This window comes from Chamaea fasciata, unplaced genomic scaffold, assembly GCF_029207755.1.
Source record: "Chamaea fasciata isolate MVZ Bird 193981 ecotype frontalis unplaced genomic scaffold, bChaFas1.0.hap1 SCAF_27, whole genome shotgun sequence".
In the NCBI taxonomy this organism is placed as follows: Eukaryota; Metazoa; Chordata; class Aves; order Passeriformes; family Sylviidae; genus Chamaea; species Chamaea fasciata.
Genome location: NW_027094112.1, coordinates 1794950 through 1813764, shown reverse-complemented (window position 1 = coordinate 1813764; position 18815 = coordinate 1794950). Strand labels below are relative to the sequence as shown.

Below are 18815 nucleotides of genomic sequence, written 5' to 3'. Positions count from 1 at the left end.
GACTTGGTGGCTGCACAGTCTTGGTCAAAGTAGTTGCAGACTGGACCTGTGAGGTGGTGGGGGAAGTCCCAAGGAACTGGTGGGAGAAAATCCTTGGGAAAATCCACAGCACATAAAATCTATTTGGTTTCTATTTACTCAGTTACAGTTGAAGGCTCCCAGGTTCCTCCCCTGGAGGGGGGAGCTTCACACTGGATCATGTAATTTTGTGGATCATGGGACTCTTCAAGAGCCCTTGACACCTTCTAAGACAACATAGCTGCCCATCACACCCAGCAAAGTTGCTTTGGTTTTAGTCCAGTATAGGTCAATCAGCAGAGATGAACACTGTCAGGCCACCTGTGCATGTCCTCGTGCTTCCTCTGGGGGAAGAGAGGGAGCCCCACAACCCAGTGGTCTGTGCAAGGGACGGCAGCTTAGAGTGACAGGAGGCACCAGCAGCCACCTTCTATCTCATTCAAAGACCACCATTCACCCTCAGTCTTACTAGATCAGAGGTTGGCCATTACACATCCAGAGCTCACCTCCCCCAGTTCACCAGAGCACCCTGATCTCCACAAATGGGGGAATATTTGGAGACATTATCCCTTAAGAATTCAGTGTCTAACAGTCTGCAGATGGATAGAATGAACCAAACCTCTTCACTGACCCTGTCTACTCCAAGGATGATTTTTTCTCTCTGACCACAGCATTCCTGTCTCCATGCTCAGCAATCCCCAGGCCTAAGTCAAGTGCTCTGATCTCCTCACCATCCTGGCCACCTTACACCAAACTCACTCCACTTGGTCCTGGTGGTTCTTGCATTACAGCCCATGGCCAACACAGGGGATGGCACCAGGCGAGTGCTGAGCAGAGCAGCATCGTCGCTCCCACCCATCTCCTGGTGCCAGTCCTGCTGGCACAGCCCAGGATGCTGCTGACAGCCCTTGGCATCTGTGAGCATCACTGGCATGGACAATGGTATTGGGTGCACCCTCACAGCACTTTGTGATGTGGTATGTTGCCCACAGGGGTATTTTGTCAAGGTGGTGATCTTGGAGGTCTTTACCAGCCTTAGTGATTTGTGACTCTCAGCAATGACATGACACTGAGGGGAGCAGTAGCTATGCTGGATGGGAGGGTTTAAATGCACAGGGATCTTGACAGACTTGAGAAATGGTCCCACATGGGATTCAGGAACTTCAATAAAGCCAAGTGCAAAGTCCTCAAACTGTTTTGGGGCAATCTCAGATGTCAATAGTGACTGTGGGGTGGATGGAAGGAGAGCCGCCCTGCAGAGAAGGGCTGCAAAAATGGTCACACGGATGCATCACCCCTGCTCTGAAGGCAGCAGAAGCAGTTGAGGTTTTTCAGTCAGAAGAAGAGCAGGATCTGTTCCAACAAAACCCATTCTGTGATTCCATGATAACAAGGGTCTGTGAGAAGGCAGCACAATGCACTGTGTCCCTCCCTTTGAGAAACTTTTCAGATCCATGGGATCTGCTGCAGTCTGATGGGAATGCAGCACCAGGAGTCAGTGAATCAGTGAAACACTCACTGCTGAGTACTCGTGTCACAGTGTTGAACAGAGAAAGGAAAAGGAAAAGAAGTGCAAAGAGAGTGGATGGTTGTCCCAGGGACAATGTAGGGAAATTCTATCCTGCTCCAAAGAGGCAGAAAGATCCAAAACCCAGAGGGTCGCTCAGTGCACACTGAGCACAACCAGTGCCAGGCTGTGCTGACAGCCAGTGCAAAACCAGCTTCAACAACCCCTCCCAGAAACAGCCCTGGGCAACCTCTCTGCCCTGGGAGGGTGTCTGCAGGGCAAAGGATCACACAAAGGCATGGGCTGGGATGCAGCAAAATTTAATGAGTCAAAAGAGGGAAAGAGTGGACCCAGGTGGAGACTCCCCAGGTGGAACAACTTTAGCAGGGGAGGCCACAGAGGCCACTGCCCAAGCCCGAGAGGCCAAAGCCCCCAGAGCTGATGGGCACTCCCTGAGAGCTGAGGATGCTGCCAACAGCAGCAGAGGTGGAAGATCCCACCACAGTGTTCTGTGGGAAGGAGCTGAGGATGGGGCCAGGCAGGGTCACCACCACGGGCGAGGGCTGGATGGCCACGGTGGAGTCCTGGCACTGCCTGACACACGGCTCATTGCAGCTGTTGGCCAGCGGGGTGGGGCCGCAGGGCTGGCAGGGCCGGCACGGGCTGTAGCAGGACATGTCTTGGGGCTGCAGAGGCACCTGGCACAGAGAGCAGAGGAAAGAAAATCACAAGGAGTGGGTAAGGATCCAACTGTCACCCCACCATGAGGGAGCCAAGGCATAAGCTGCGAGTGAGAGCTGAAGGCTGGTTCTGGAGGCACATGGGCTCTTTCCCCCACACAAACCCCACCCTCAAGCCCCGTGGACTCAAGCCCGGGGATGTCCCCAACCAGCCCAGAACTGGGGCAATACTTCTGCCAAGTCCCACAAGTCACACACCTCCCACTCCTTTCCTCCTCTCACAAAAAGCATCTGCAAGATCTCACATGGGATAAAGTCACAGCTATGTGCAGAGAAATCCCAGAGGAGAAGGACAAAATGGGGAATAGGCTTCAAACTCACCTTGTTCCAAGGAGATGGAGGTGAGCGGAGTGAATGTGAGAGTGAGGAGAAGAACCTGCTTTTATACAGCTCTTGCATTGCCCCAGGCCCACAGTCCTGCACAAGGGTGGTAATTTTTCAACAGACTCCTCTTCAAAGGAAAATATCCCACAGAGTGGCATCGATTCACATTTTGTTTCCATCCATGCTGCCATTTCATTTCCTCATTTCTGACATTCCTGCCCTGCATTGCAGGATCCTTTCATGTTCTATGATGAGAAGCCAAAGGATATCACAGGCAGAGCCATGTCAGTGAGGGCACGTGACCCAAGTGCTGGATGAAGGCAGGGAATGTTGGTTTAGGGCAGTGAAAAGCAACTCTTTGCAATTCCCCTTGCAGGAAGAGGCCCTGTCTCACAGTGCACATGGCAGAGGGCATCCAAATAATCCACTTTTTACAGACATTTCACTTGCTTCTCTCTTTTCCCTGTCTCTCTGCTCTCTGCAAGGGTCACGAGTTGCAGCATCTCCAGGCAGTCCAGCTGTGCCAATGTTTCAACTCACTTCCTCTTGATGCCCTTTGCTCTGGAGGGGATGTTTGCCAGGTGTTAGGAAAGCCAAAGCCCACCTGGAGTTGAATCAGGCACATGGAGGGACAATAAGTTGTTCTCCAGGCAGGTCCTTAGTAAGGGGCACCTTGGACACAGGCAGCCCCAGTATTCAACAGAACAGCTTCCCTGAGAGCAGGGAGTTCAGGAAAGGGGGACATCCTCAAAGGTCCCTGTCCTTGGTCTTTACTGTCAGGAATTGCTGTCAGGAACTGAAGTTCCTGGTACTCCTTGGGACAACCGGCAGAATACTTCCCCAGGCAGAACAGAATCCCATGGGGGAACATCCAAACACACTGGTCTGAAATGAGTGTGTGTGAATTGCTGTTATGTGTTCACTGGTGTCAGTACAAAGCCTTTCTGAACTCCCTTTGAAAGTCACATCGATCACAGAATGCATGTAAGAACCCGACAGCCAGTGAACATTTTGTCTTCAAGAGAGGCATGAAAGAGGAGTCAGGGAATATAACAGGCCAGTCAGACTTGTCTCAATATCTGGAAAGGTGATAGAGGAAATCACTACAAAATCCAACATGCAGTGCTCAGGGAGGAGGTGTGCCCAGAAGAGCCCTGGATGTAAAACCAGCTTTCAAACTATATGGAGGAGTGATGCACTTCCCTGCCCCACAGACATGGAGGCAGCTGGGACACATCCCAGGAGGGCAAGGGAATGCCTTCAGTAGGCAAATTTGCAGGGAGAGACTCTCCTGACCCATGGCGAGTCACACTCTAATTCTGGTGTGAGGCCAAGCCAGGAGTGCATGATGTCTGCAGGCTTTGTCCCAGGCAGGGCTGAATTCCCCTCCAGCAAGGGCAGATTTATCCATAATCATGGAAAACCATCTTCAAGCACTGGGCTGTGGCCAGACCCACAGCTCCAGGCAGCCCAAAGGCCACTGCCCTTAGCCTGACCTGCTTGGCAGCACAGCCACAGCTCAGGGTGTTCTCAGAATTGGCAATGTGTGGCAGGACTTTGTGTAGGTCAGGATGCAAAGGGTGCAGCCAAAATGTATCATGGGATGAAGAGAAGGGGAACAGAAGGCATTATCCCAAGAGTCAACACATCCCTCAGTGTTACAAATGCATATTATAAAGTTGGCTTTTTGCAAGTATTAAAATGAATGCTATATGTGTAATGTGGAAAGTTTAACTGTATTTTCTTTTTAACAGTCTTAGATTGTATGTTTTCTTTTTGAGTTGTAAAAACTTTTTTGTAAAATCAGTCAAACAAGTTGACCAAACTGAATCAAACACTCACCAGAAGAAAAGGGAAGAGGATCTCCCTGAATTCCTGAATTGATTAGAACAAGATAGTGGTGAAGCGAAAGCTACACAAAATAATTCATTGATCTCCTGGTATCAGAAGAATAAGACATGAAAAGACTACCAGGAACCAACAAGAATTTGATCTAATAAAATGTTAATTTGGTACAATGGGACGAGATTCTGGAGGGGAGGCGGGGTGCAAAAAACTAAGGGAACCTCTGAACTCAAAGGAATGTTTGAAAATGTGTATGTAAAAGGTTAATCCTTAAAAGCAGGGAATTTGAAGGACTAGGGGTACTTTTTCTAGTGAGGCACCCCAGCTGGAAACTTTTCTGCTTTTCTATCTCTTAATTGTCTATTTTCTATTTTTTATTAAACTTATAAATTCTTCTAAGAAAGTGAACCTCGTTTTTCACACTCAGGCAGTAAGGAAGTACAGAACTCCACATGGGTCAACTTGAGGCTTGGTTCCTGTCCTTGAAAATCCTTGGACTTCTCATCCCACTACATGATAGAAGCCTCCATAACTTAGTGGGAATGTCAGAAATGAGGAAATTAAATGGCAACAAAGATGGAAACCAAACCACAATCTGTGCCATTGGGTAGAATGTTTTGCTTTAAGGTGAGTGTGTAGGAAAATTACTGCCTTTGTGCAGTGAGTGTGGGCCTGGGGCATTGCAGGAGGAGTATAAATAAGGGCCCTTGTCCTCACTCTCTCATTCACTCCTCTCACCTCCATCTCCTTGAGAAAAAGGTGAGTCTGAAGCTTCTTCTCATCCTTCTCCTCCTCCCATAAGATTTCTCAGTCTATACTTGCTTTTTTGTGCCATACGGATTTTTGCCATGGGAATAGGAAGGGGGCAGAAGGTGTAACATGGGGAAAGGCTGGGGCTTGTCTGAGGTGTTCCCAGTGCTACGGACCAGACAGGGAACTTCCTTGGGTAGCTCTTGCCAGGGCTCTTCTGAGGAAAGAAGAAGCCTCTGTGTCTCTCTATACAGCCCCCAAGACTTGTCTCCAGTTCCTGCCTTTGGTCTCTCATTGTGGGGTGACAGGCTGATCCTCACCCACTCCGTGTGCTCTGCTTCCCCCTTATCTCTGTGCCAGGTGCCTCTGCAGCCCCAAGACATGTCCTGCTACAGCCCGTGCCGGCCCTGCCAGCCCTGCGGCCCCACCCCGCTGGCCAACAGCTGCAATGAGCCCTGTGTCAGGCAGTGCCAGGACTCCACCGTGGCCATCCAGCCCTCGCCCGTGGTGGTGACCCTGCCCGGCCCCATCCTCAGCTCCTTCCCACAGAACACCGCCGTGGGATCCTCCACCTCTGCTGCTGTTGGCAGCATCCTCAGCTCTCAGGGAGTGCCCATCAGCTCTGGGGGCTTTGGCCTCTCGGGCTTGGGCAGTGGCCTCTGTGGCCTCCCCTGCTAAAGCTGCTGGCCATGGCCCTGGGAAGGAACCCAGGGACTCCCGGGATGCAACCGCCCTGGGGACGCAGCATGGCCTTGTTGCTTCCTGAGGGGCTGAGCAACCCCAGCAGCGCTTGCAGAAGGACGGGGCCGGCCTGGGCTCTTGGGAAGCACAGACCATCCCTGCCTCTGCCCTCTGCCACTCCATTCTTTCCCTCCTGTGTCCTTGTTGCCTTGTGCTGCCCTGGGCTGTGAGCCCCTCACAGCTATCCAGGGGAGGACCTGCTGGCCCTGCTCCCTCTCTGGATCAGGCAGATGGACACCTGCTGGGATCACTGCCACAGCCGTGGCACACAAACTCTCATCTGCCCCTGGTGCTTCCTGCACTGGATTACTCTTTTGGATTGACCTGTTTATCTCTTCTGACGCATTAAATTTCTGTTGCATCCCAGCCCATGTCTCTGTGTCATCCTTTCCCCTATAGGCATGATCCCAAGCTGTCCAAGCAGAGCAGTGTGGACCAGGGGTGGTTATGGGAGGGTATTTCAGGGATGTTTGTACAGTGATTGTTCACACAATGATTGCTAACTCTCTGTGCAGGGTCCCTGCCTCTGTTGGTCACTCCCAACACACACAGTCAGGAGGAAGGGTGTTTTCTCTGGGAAGGTTAGGGGTGCATGGGGCATAGGAAGAAACTTCATTATTCCCACGAGGAAGGATGGAACAGTGCACTGAGCCCTTTTTAGCCTTTGCAAATGAGTAAAACACCACTGCAGATCATGTGTGCAGGGAGACACAATCCTTTGACAGATTTAGTCCGTCTTAGGCTTCTGGAAACAGTTCTTTACATATTTTTGCAGACAGGACAGGAAGAGACAAGCTTCTCTGCTTGAAAATGTGTTTTATTAGTATTTCCACTCAAGAGAAGCCTACACTGTTCTCCTGATGTACAGTTATGATTCTGTAAAGACACTATCTCTTGTGCCTTAAGATGATTCTGCTCTTGCTGTTATCAGAGAGCACTGGTAAGCCTTCAATCACCTGCTGGAATTAAATTGGGCAGATTCCTGGCTACTGCCAGAAAAACTTTTTCCTGTAACTCCTAACTAGAACAGTGGGAAACCTTTTAGTCTATCTTCTTCCCCTAATGGAAATGAGGGGATTTAGTGTCAATGCCTTTTGCTCACATGTGTATGAGACTCCCCATTTGAAGTCAGTTCCAAAAGAGGGTGATTGCCCCAAGGAGAGGGGGTCTGTGAGTGTGGATTGTCCAGGGAGAAGAAACAACTGGGGCACAAGTGTGAGGAGGGGAAGCTAAGGGAGCTGGAGGGGCTCAGCCCGGAGGAGGCTGAGGGGAGCCTTCTCACTCTCCACAACTCCCTGACACGAGGGTGAAGCCAGGTAGGGTTCAGGCTCTTCTCCAAGGGAACAAGGGACAAAGTGAGTGAAAACAGCCTGAAGTTGTGCCAGGAGGGGTTTAGGTTGGCTATTCGGGAAAAATTCTTCACTGAAAGGGTGGTAGGTCATGGGAACAGGCTGTCCATGGCAGTGCTGGAGTCACTATCCCTGGGAGTGTTCATTGAACACGCAGATGTGGTACCTGGGGACATGGGTGGCCTTGGCACTGCTGGGGGAATAGTTGGACCTGATGATCTCAAAGGGATTTTCCCGCCTTGACTGTGATTCTATGAAGCAGAGGCAGAATGATGGGCCCAAGCCTTGGTTTCCCAAAGCAGTGTGTCAGGCATCAGATTTACAAAAGCAAATAATTTAATAGAGCAGTGCAGAGCAGGTGAGCTCAAGGCAGTGACACCCCTGTGACTTGGGCACCTGCCCCGCCACATGTGCTCCTCTTGGTCCAAGTTTTGGTCTGGGGTGTTGTAACACCTTGCTGAGCTCTTTCTCCACGTCAGTGCAGGGACACATTCTGAGCTCACAGAGCTGCAGCCTCCTGATCTCCTGCTCTGGCTTCTGGTGCACCAGGGGGGACTAAACCCCAGACACAGGATAAACACCACTGAGCACCCAAACCATTGGTGTGTTATTGTTGCAAAATGTGGAGTATGTGAAGTTTTCTTAAGAAATTATGTTCTTTGATGTGTGATCTTTGTATACTTTCAAGACTAATAGACATGACAAGGTCTCTTTCAACCTCAACAATTCTGATTCACTGTTCGGGGTCAGTTCATAACCAGCGCCCAAGGCTGCAGCAGACCCAGTCAAAATAAGAATGAGTCTAAGCCTGGCTCATTCTTATTGACGATTGAGGAGAGATGTCAGTGATCAGAATTCGATTTTACTCAGGTTTTCCAAAAGCTTATATACCATTTCAGGAAGGTTAATAATTTCCACTACAATAATTAGGTTAAAATATCATACAAGCAACTTATGCATTTTACAACATCTTTCTCGCAGGGGGTTGATTGAATCTCTCCTCTTCCCGTAAACAGGTTTAATCCCATCCTCTGTAATCTTAGCGGTCTGTTTGTTCCTGCCATGGCATCCCGGTTATCAAACCAGTCATGCTAATTAAGTCTGTCTTACTCTCTGCCTTGTGTATTCCCACACATTCTATCTAAATGGGTTTATTTCGGCTGAACATTCCCCAGCACCTCAGGGCGGTTTCAGGCTCTCGCCGGGGCCGGGCCCGCTCGATGGCGCCGTGGGCGCGGCGCTGGCAACGCCGGCTGGGCGGGAAGGGCGGCACCGGCCCGGCCCCACAGCCCGCCCCACAGCGGACCCAGCCCGGCCCCACAGCGGACCCAGCCCGGCCCCACAGCCCGCCCCACAGCGGACCCAACCCGGCCCCACAGCGGACCCAGCCCGGCCCCACAGCCCGCCCCACAGCCTGCCCCGAGGCGGAGCCGGACCCCACAGCCCGCCCCACAGCGGACCCAGCGCGGCCCCACAGCCCGCCCCACAGCGGACCCAGCCCGGCCCCACAGCCCGCCCCACAGCGGACCCAGCCCGCCCTCACACCCATCCCCGCAGCCGGCCCCGAGGCGGACTGGCACCCACAGCCGACCCCCACCCCGTCCCGGAGCGGACCCGGAGCAGCCTCACTCCCGGCCCCAAAGCGGACCCGGCCCGGCCCCGGCATGGAGCTGGAGGAGGACTTGGGTGAGGCTTGGTTGGGGAGGGACGGGAAAAGCGCTCGCCGGCCGCGGGCAGGGCCGGGACCCCGCCCGCGCCTCTGGGGTCTGTTCGCGCTCGGGCCGGGCCGGTCACTCCCCTCGGGCCGGGTCTGGCCCCTCCAGTCCCGGTTCCGTCCCTGTGCGCGGTGCCCGAGCCGGGCGGGCCCCCGGGCCCTCTCTCGGTTATTCCAACCCAGGTCGCCACACCAGGTGCAGCTGGTGTGAGTGAGGTCCGGCCTGAAGGACTTTTCTGAATAAAGCGACTTTGTTTGGTCCGAGCATGGCTTCCAGCCGTGTCTCCCGGCTCTGCCGCTCCGGGCGGTTTTAGGATCCGTTTCCATGCGGTGTGGACAGGGACAGGTACAAGGATCTCCCTGCACGTGGCATTGTTGTGGTGCCTTTGGTGGTTTCAGACGTGCGAAGATTACAGAGGCTCGGCTGCCCGAGCCGCTTCTGTGCTGCTGGTGTTTGGGGCTGGACGTGCGGTGCTGAGGGCTCCGGTGCTGGTCTCTGCCCCCTTTCCCTTCCCTGGCAACGCACTTGGTCTTGTGTGGAGCCACTTCAGAGAGAGAAGCCCTTGGAAAAATCTTTAACAAATAGTGTTCAGTCTTGTGAATTCCTTAAACAGACAGTGCTTAATCCTGTGTTTACATATATATATCAGTGATTAATGTGCACAAGTGGGTATCCTAGCCGTGAGAAAAAAGGCTGTGTGCCTGATAAAGGGCGTATCTTGGCCAGACCCCTTAGCTGGAATGCATTCAAGGAGACGAAGCCCTCCTCAGAAGGGAGGACGGGATGTTTGGAGGAGCATCCCCCACACAGCCAGTGCCAGAATAGAGTAATGCTGCTTTCTAATACTGAAGTAACAGTGTTAGAGTGTTTCATTTTCCACAACGTTTTCGGTGACAAAGCCACTTCCAGGGGCAGCTGGGCCAGTGCAAAGCCGCTTGGATTTTCAGCTGCTGTAATGCTCCGAGTGGGCTGTTGAGGTGAGAGGGGCTCAGAGGCAGCAGCACTGCACAGCCCAGATAGAAATGAGGATCCTCTCTGTCCCTTCTCTTTCCCAGCGGCTCTCAGCATGAATTCTGCTCGTTGGGACTTCTGGAACAGCATTGTAACAGCTGCCAGCCTGGGGCCTGATGGAGCCACAAGTGTGAGAGAGGAGGGCAGAGGCGGCAGCAGCAGCCAGTGGGGTTAGCTCCTGCATAATCAAATCCTAAATGTGCTGAAAGCCCGGGCAACAAGAATGGCAGAGCAGAAAAGATGGGAGCAGCCCAGGCTCCCTGATGTGTACCCCGCAGGTAGTAGTGGGGCCTTGTGTCTCCTCCTGGCTGCCTCCCTTACTGAAAATATGCATATTTACTAATATTTATATTTTAATATATTCTATAGACAGTTATGTATGCATGGATTCACACTGCTTCATGTTCAGTATGTTTGTTCCTCAGTGTTTTTGCTGCTTTAGTAATGCCTCAGCTCCTAAATAATTACATGATTAAAAGCTTCATTCAGAGTCTCATGTACCATGTTAGGCACACTCCAGGATGTAACTCAGTTCCTTCACATTCTGCCTCCAGCAAAACAAGCTGTTGATGGAAAAAAGATTTGGTTCAGCTGCTGAAGGCGCTGGTGGGTGTGACATGATCCCAGTGATCCTCCAGGAGAGCTGGAAAGTGCTGCTGGCTTTCCCTTGGAGTAAGGGTGGTTGCCTCCCTAATAAGGTAACATGAAGAGTTATTATGCTCAGTGGTGCTGACTCTTCTGTGTTTTAACTAATGTCCCAGTTATGAGAACTTCAAGTTTAATTAATTTGGTTATGCAAAGCAGGTGCCTGCCTTAATGAATGGCTTCAAACTAAGTGCAACTGGTTTAACTCCCTGAGACCACAGCCCTGATGTGGTGGTGTGGGGTTTTCCCCAGTGCACTGTGAGTGATTCTTGTCTCCCTAAGCAGATGCTCTTCCCTGTTCTCCTGTTCCATCAGATGTGCTGGATCCAGAGAGGTTAATCCAGTGTCCTTTGGTTAAACACCATCAGATCAGAGCACGGAGGTTTCCCTATCACCTGGTGAGGTGTAAAGAGGTGAGCTGGGCAGGCAGTGACTGTGCATGCTGGTACACCCTGTGTTCCCTCACAGGTAGCCCTGTTTAACTTTGATTTCATATAACTTCAGGATTTGTTTAGTAATAGCTGCAGGCACGCAGGAATTCACCCATTCACGGTCTGGCTCTGTTGGAAGGAGGCAGATCCTCCATGGCCAGTTCAGGTAGGAGACTCTGGTCTCTTCCAGCAGCTCACAGTGAGGCCATATTCATTTTTCCACTTTCAGTTGAAGAGAGGACTCTGTTGGAGCTCCGTGCACCCCTCTGGACCCCTCAGAGCAGAAGTGCTGTGATGTTGCAGTTCATTCTTTCACTGCAGGTCTGGGCAGTCTGGTTTTGCTAACAGCTGTTTCATGGGCATCTGGCAGAAACTACACATCCTGGGCTCAGCATGTTTGGGAGAGGTTTATTCCCCTCTCCATCTTTAATTAAGAATTTGATTACAAATCGTTTCATATGACACACTCCTTCCTCTCTTCTCTGTTGTCCTCATGATTGAATTTCTTTAAACCTGAGCTTTGGGGTTTTTTCTGAGACTTTTGAAAACCTGATTGTCCCCTTTTTAAGTTTGCCAGTGTGTTTTTAAAACGGTCCAGCATTGCTGTGCCTTCCACTTAAGTTGCAGTTGTAGACAGCATGCCCTGGCATCAGTACAATAAATTCATTTGGGTGAAACTAGAGCCTCAAAAATATTAATTAGCTAGTGAAAGTGGGAGGCAGAGCTACATGGCAAGTACCAAACATTCAGAGAGGGCTGAAATGTTCCCTGTTGAGCCCCTGCACATTTTGGCAGGAGTGTGCCTGTGAGCTGGGTGAACAGTGTGACCAGCTAAACCTTAAAGCTTGTTGGTTTTGTCCTGGTGTTGCCTAACTGATGACCAGAGAGTTTGGGGAAGTTTTCTGGTTAGGAGGATGAGGTGAGATAGTGATCATCAAACAGATAAAGCCAGTGTCTAAGTAATTAGCAGAAGAAGGGCTAATTAGCATAAGGGCTTGGGGGTTGTCACTGGTCCATCTGAAGATGCCACAGTGTGTTATTTGCAGTGGTAAGGGTGTGGGTGGAGATTGTCCCTCTTGCTTGGGACAAGTTTGTTGAGTTTTCTTTGTATCCCTTATGCATAAAATTCAATTAATGCTTCCACCTGGCTCATTGCTCTGTGCCGAACACTCTGCCACTAGAACTGGAGCCTGCCATAATGGAAACCCAGGTGGAATGCTGCCAGCTCCCTGGCTCTTCTGAAAGGTTAACAGAATTTCTCTGCCTGTGTGTTCATTTAGTTAAAATACATCTGAAGGGTTTAGATTTGCCTGATGTCTCTCCCCTGCGGGTTTTAAAATGGTTTCATTTGTGCTTTAAGCCATGCAGTTGTATCACCAGCACTGCAGGGAACATTAGGGAGCTTGCTGAGAGTCTGTTCCACTTCAGTCAGGCTGGCTCAGTGTCTGTGAATTGTGTTTGGAAGAAAAGTCGTGTTCATTTCCCCTTTTGTATTTAGTGATTGTCTGATCAGTACATTGCAATTTCTTGTTTATCACTGCATTTTTTAAAGCAACACCACAAATATCCCAGTCTTTTTTTCCTATGTATCAACAAGAGGTAAGTGAATTTGAGAGATGTGGCACATAATTTTGGTTTTCCCTTGTCCAGAGCAACCCTGAAATTGCAAAGAAATTGGCCACGTGCCCCTTCAACGCTCGTCACCTGATTCCTCGGGCTGACCTCAGCGACCACATCATGAAGTGCAACGACAAAGCCTTCATGGAGCAAGACGTGGGTAAGAGAATGCGTGTCCTCCCAGGTGTCTGTGCATCCCAAAAGTGAGAGGCAAATGGTTGTCATTTTGTGTGACCCAGCAGCTTTAGGGAAACAATCTCATTTGCTTGGCTTTATTGGGCAGTTTCTTGAGAATATGTGTCTTAGTTTGAAAGATAGCTGTCTGCTAGGGAGGACAGGGCCTCCCTTGGAATGGAGAATTCAAATCCCCTCCCTCCAAATTATTATAGTTTTGAAAATTAAGTGGGCTCTCAGGCAAAGATATGGAGAAAGGATTAACAGTTCTTTACTAGTATGTATAACAAGGCAAACAAACAACAACTACAGCATTAACAACAAAAAAGAACCAGGAACCTCGAGGGACTTTGCTTCCCAAAGCCCGGGACGGTCTGATCTCAGTGCCCCTGCAGGACTCTGAGAGCACCAAGCTGGAACGGTGGAAAATCCCGGCCTGGTGGAGGAGATGTATCAGAAGCTCTGCGGTGGTAGCTGGAATGGCAGGGACCTCCGGGCAGAGCAAGGCAGTGCGGGGGTACAGAGTAGCAAAAAGCCTCAAAGCAGTGCGAAGAAATGCGCCGGCGAGACAGAGGCAGCCCAGTTCCGGCAGGGGAGGGCGAGCTCAGAATTCCTGAGTGGCTGGTAGGTTTCCCAGGACCAGACTTGGTGGTGACAGTAAACTCCTCCCGCAGCAAGCAATAGCCTGGCCATCCCCTCTCCGAAATGCCAAGAGCGAGAGACAGCCTAGCTGCCCCCAGCCTGTTCCTTTCCCTGCCCCCAAAACTCTCCTTATCTTCCCCCTCCCATTCCCAGAGACAAAAGAAGTGTAGCCCATTGCCATATTCCTCTCCCTACTTTTGGGCACCTCTTTGTTTTGGTCAAGCACCCACAAGTACACAGCAGTTAGTCTCCTAGCGACTTATGGGGTGGGGGTGGGGGAATCTCTAAGTAAAAAAGAAATAAATCTAACCCTCAACAATATGGCAAATGGTCTGGGTAGGCTTTGCATGTATTTTATTACCAGGCTTGTTGAATAGGAAGGTTTAACCCAAAACCGTGCAGGAAGTGCCTCTGGAAGGAGGAGTGGGATGCATTAATGGCTACAAGGATGGGCTGCTCCTCTTGCAGAGCTGATCTCCCTTTAACTCTTGCACACCACAAGACACACAGTTTTGTGTCTTCTGTAGAAGTGCACAGGCAGTGATGCCTACATCCATGTCTGCAGGTTTCCTCTTCACTCCAGCATTCCTGCTCAAAGTTCCAGGGAGCAGAGTCTTCTCTTTTTCATTGAAAAAGACAAATTTGAAGTTGCTGGATTTCAGCTGTCCCCAACCTGTTTGCATTGGTGGGGCTTCCTCTAAAGCCCAGAGATATTTTACAGCTTGAGCCAAAGTGTTCAATGGATCTAAGGACTGCTGGTCACTGTGTTTTCTCTCTTCCTGAAGTGAGCCGGTCCTGTGAGCCCCCTCAGGACCAGCTGAATAATGGGAGTACATGGCAGGCACCTCCATGTGATGAAGACTGGGACACAGGTGAGGAACCTCCCCATCTGCTGCCTTCTTCCTGGTCATGTCCTCCAGCTCCTCTGGGGACATTGTGAGCCCAGGGGTGCTGTTCACTCAGGGCTGCCTTGTAGGACACTTTGCTTATGCTTGTTCATATGAACATGGATCTCTCCACCCAGCAGGCTTGGCTTGGTATAGAGAACAATCCAAAATACCTGCCAGAATGAGCATGGGGAGAGATTTCCAAGCATCCCTTCCTCCCATAAGAGCTTTTGTACTTTATGTGCAGTGATAGCAATGGAAACGTGTTCCTCAGTGAAGCAGACACATTCCTCACAGGTCAACTTTTCCTTCCTCTTGAACATGTAAAAATATGACAGAGATATTCCTGATCATAGAATCACAGAATCCCTGAATGGTTCAGCTTGGGTGGTACTTTAAAGTTCATCTCATTCCATGAGCAGGGACACCTTCCACTATCCCAGGGTGCTCCAAGCCCTGTCCAGCCTGGCCTTGAACACTTCCAGGGATCCAGAGGCAGCCACAGCTGCTCTGGGCAACCTGTGCCAGGGCCTGCCCACCCTCAGAGGGAACAATTCCTTCCCAATATCCCATTCTTCCTTGCCCTCTGGAAGTGGGAAGCTATTTAAGGCACTGATCTGATGGTGGTTTCTGGGGTTTCTTAGTTCTGAGCCACAACATCTGCTTTCTTTCACAGAGTTGGTGGAGGGATCTGAGTCTGCTTTTGTGTGGGGTATGATCAACTCTGCCCTAAACAGGTAGGGAATGCAAGTTTGATTCTTTACACCAGTGTTTGTTTAAGCATATTGCAGCCATCTCCCAGCCCCACCTTGGTGGTTGGACAGGACCTGCCTTTGCTGCTGTACAACGCTGGGAGAAGAGATGCTGCTCATTCTGTGTGACCTGGTCCAGAGAAGGAAACCCTCAGGAGCACAGATAGTGCTCCTGTGTGTCTGTGGCAGGCTGCTCTTCCTGCCCATGGCCTGTGTCGGGGACTGATGGATGTCTGGGCATTGTACAGGGGGAGAGGTGGTCACACTTGTGGTCTCTTTGAGTCCTTGGGAGATCCCTTGTGAGCTCTTGCCCCCTGGGGGCCTGGCAGATGTTGGGAGTTGGGCCCTGTGTCAGCAGAATCTTCCCCTCGTGCCTTTTCCAAAGTGTGGTCAGAGTTTGGGGCAGGGGGAGCTTGGAGCTCAGTGCCCAGCTGTGAACAGGAAGGGGCTGCCCTGGCTGGCTGTGGGATGTGGTGGCACCACCAGAGCTGCCCAAGGTGTTTTAAGGTTTATTTAGCGAGTTCATTTACAGTTCATCAGTAATCCTGCCCCTGGCAGGCTGAGTTCTGTGTGAGCTCTTCCACAGGGGCTGACAGCAGCACTGCCTGGTTCCACCTGTCAGACTCTAAAAGGTCTTTGAGTGTTCAGAGCACATCCAGCTCTCCTCAGCACCACCAGCATGGCACAGCAGCATCCCCCAGGGCCTTGCTGCAGTAAAGTGCACACATGTGAGCCAGTGCACTTGCCAGAAGTAACCGAAGTCACTTAATTCCAGCACCGTCAGTGACCAGAACAACTCCCTGCCCTCACGGATGCGGCCCCCTGAGACCCTCCCGTACACGGTGTCTGCAGGACTGTGAGTACTGAGCGTGGGACTTTGGCACCCAGTCCAGAGCTGGGGACAGCTCCTGACATCTCTGGCCGTAGCAGCACTTCGTGGCTCCCACTGCATGGACAGGAGGGGTTGTACTGACCAGCTGCTTCTTGAGAGCAGCTTCTGAGGGAATCTGCTGCCCAGATCACCCTCTGTGTCCTTCCTTTGAAGCATCCTCTGCTCTTTCCTTGCTCCATTCCTGTGGCCCTGGTTAGGCAGAGCAGCTTCCTGGCCACGTTTGCTGTCTCTCTAAACAGGCCCTTCCACAGCATCCCCATTATCCCCTTTCACCCTCCACCCTGCCCCTGACTTAAACCAAATTGTTCCTTTGCTTTGTGCTCTGTTCACTTTCAGGCCCAGCTAAGTCAGAGCTGTGGTGAAATGGGTTCCTTAAACCAGCACCACTGGGGAGGGAAGCTATCACATTCCATCTGGGGAGGGACAGAAGGAGATCCCCGTGGGGAAGTCTCTAATGCTGAAATTAAAGACTTTTATTTGCCTTTAGCAGCAAAGCAACAGTTTAAAGATGCTTTGAGGAATGATTGTCCTGATTCCCACTGGGAGCAACTAAACCTGGTGCTCTCAGGGCACTGCGGACACAGCTTCTGCCCAGCCAGGGACTGTGCAATTGCCACAGCATTGGGCTGAGTCTGGCAAACCAAACTGAAATGTCAGTTGTAGACAAGCCTTGTTGCCAAGTGCTGCCTCTGCAGAGGCCACTGTCCCTTGGGGGAGTGGGGGAAGTCGTTGTATGTTTGTCCATCTCGTGTAAAAGTTGTATTTTGTCCTTTCCAGAATTCGGAGTATTAATTCCTCCCCTTGGAACTTGGGTTTGCCCCAGCAGTAAGTGTCTCCCTGACTTGGACAGGAGAGCTCCTGCAGATCACAGACGTGCTCTGCACCTGATGGCAGGACTCTGCACTTGGCTTTTATTGCATGTGTTTCTTGCAATGTTCCAACACATGGAACTGTCCTTGGTTGCCAAATGTTTCCCCCAACCACTTGTTTTAAAAGTTACCCTCACCTTTACTTGGTGAATTTTGTTACTGTTCTTGAAAAAATAGACTGACAAAATGACATAGACTCAGAAACCTTCCCTGTTCAGCCCTGGGTCATGGTAACTGCCTGTGAACAGGAGAAACATTTTAACTGACAGGTCTCTGTTTTTTGTAACAGGGAATGATCTGTGAGATCTTTGAGACTGTTCTGTGTGCTCCAGAGAGTGGGAAACAGTAGGAGACCCTTCAGAAGGGTTTTAAGGAATGGGGACTGAGGAAGTTATTTTAAGCAGGGGAGGTAGGATCTGATTAGGTTCCTAATTCAGGCCTGGCATAGCAGGAACTGCTACAGTCCCATTTCAGTGGAAGTCAGGAACCACCCAACAGTAACTTCCAGGAATTTCTACCCTATGCCTTAAGCATCTTGCTGTTCTCAGGAAGCCTGGAGGGATTATGTGGAACTTCTGCTGGACATTCAGGAGAAGTTTTGGCTGTTTGCTGGGGAGTTGCAGCAAACTCCCTGCAGGCTCTAGGAGTCATGTTTGAGGGCCTGTTACAGCCTGGAGAGCACAAAGTGCTGAGAGTTCTTCCAGTCTGTGAGGAGGCTGAGACTAAAATAATCTGGAGCAGCCAAACTTAGAAGTACTTTTTCTGTGCATGCACTTTTTTTTTATCTTGTTGAAATCTGAGTTTATCCACTCAGGATATGGCAAGTGTTCAGGTTGGGTTTTAAACCGTGTTGTCATTTGCAGACTGCTTTGAGAGCATCCTGAGCTTAACTTTGGCACCCTCACACCTTCAGCTCTGCCTTTGTCACCTTAGGCCTTTCCTTGGTCTCCTGTGGGCTTCCCCAGGCAGACCTTAACAGAGAATCTTTGCAAGTTCCTTGAATCACACCCAACTCTAAACAGGGGAAGTTTCAGGAGGACACTGATGTGCTTTTCCAGTTTCCATTAGAGTTTTGCAGTTTTTTCATGCTTAAAACATGTTTGAGAGCTCTCAGGTGCCTGTTCTGTATTGGGGAAGGGGAGGAAGGGAGTAGGGATGGTTTAAATCAGTAAAAATAGGTGTTTAGGCCTGAAAATATTCAGATCAAGCAGTATATTTCCAAACATGCAAAGTACAAAATGGGATCTAAATATACAACCATAAAGAAATAAGAAGCCAGACATAACGCTTGTCTAGAAAGAGATTAATGCCTTCATCTTTTCCTGTAAAGACTGGCTTTCCACCATCTGTATACTACCACTAGAAAATAATGCATGTTGACTGGAATATGCAAAATTAAGATTCTTTTAAAATTCTGTCAATTTATGTCAAGGTTCTTGTTAGCAATTTAGAATAAAAATGTTTTAAATGTCCTACGACTGCTTGTCTTTGGAGTCGGTAAATGCTGACACGGGAAGCTCTCCACCTTGATTTATTTTTGTCACTTGGAATGAAAGTGGCGACAAACACCAGCTGTGATTGTTTCTGGTTTGACAGCAGTAGCTCATTTATAGGATTTGTGGGCTAGAGCACTACAATTGTACAGGTAAATGCCATAATTGGTCACCATTAGCCTGAGCTCCTTTAATTGGCAGTGGGTGAAAGCTGCTCCTCCGTGGGGCTCAAAGGTGTCTGTGCTGTGGAGGAGGAGAGCTCCTCCAGGTTATTACCACTGGGGTAAGTAACATTGTTCCCCCAGTCTGGGGTGGATCCAGTAGCCCGGCCTTTCTGGAAAGGACCAGGCTTGGAAGGTTGTGGTTGTGACTTCAAACAGCCCCAGGCCACAGAACTGGGGGCAGGGTCCATG

General features: G+C 50.4%; 3 protein-coding genes across 3 annotated transcripts; 2 read left to right on the top strand and 1 right to left on the bottom strand.

Annotated features, from left to right (window-relative positions):
- Positions 1–1905: 1905 nt before the first annotated feature.
- LOC136301810 (feather keratin 1-like) lies at positions 1906–2664 on the bottom strand. The gene is made up of 2 exons (XM_066205020.1): positions 2587–2664; positions 1906–2223 (listed from the first exon to the last, which is right to left on the bottom strand). The coding sequence occupies exons 1-2, from the start codon at positions 2662–2664 to the stop codon at positions 1906–1908; spliced, it is 396 nt and encodes a 131-aa protein (XP_066061117.1).
- A 2346-nt stretch (positions 2665–5010) lies between these two features.
- LOC136301811 (feather keratin 1-like) lies at positions 5011–5862 on the top strand. Its single transcript, XM_066205021.1, has 2 exons — positions 5011–5061; positions 5545–5862. The coding sequence occupies exons 1-2, from the start codon at positions 5011–5013 to the stop codon at positions 5860–5862; spliced, it is 369 nt and encodes a 122-aa protein (XP_066061118.1).
- Positions 5863–8769: 2907 nt separating this feature from the next.
- LOC136301803 (gametocyte-specific factor 1-like) lies at positions 8770–18372 on the top strand. The gene is made up of 7 exons (XM_066205014.1): positions 8770–8960; positions 10961–11058; positions 12727–12853; positions 14295–14381; positions 15073–15133; positions 15924–16004; positions 16818–18372. Exons 1-7 carry the CDS (start codon positions 8939–8941, stop codon positions 16867–16869), a joined length of 528 nt encoding a protein of 175 aa, XP_066061111.1. The 5' UTR covers positions 8770–8938; the 3' UTR covers positions 16870–18372.
- Positions 18373–18815: the final 443 nt, after the last annotated feature.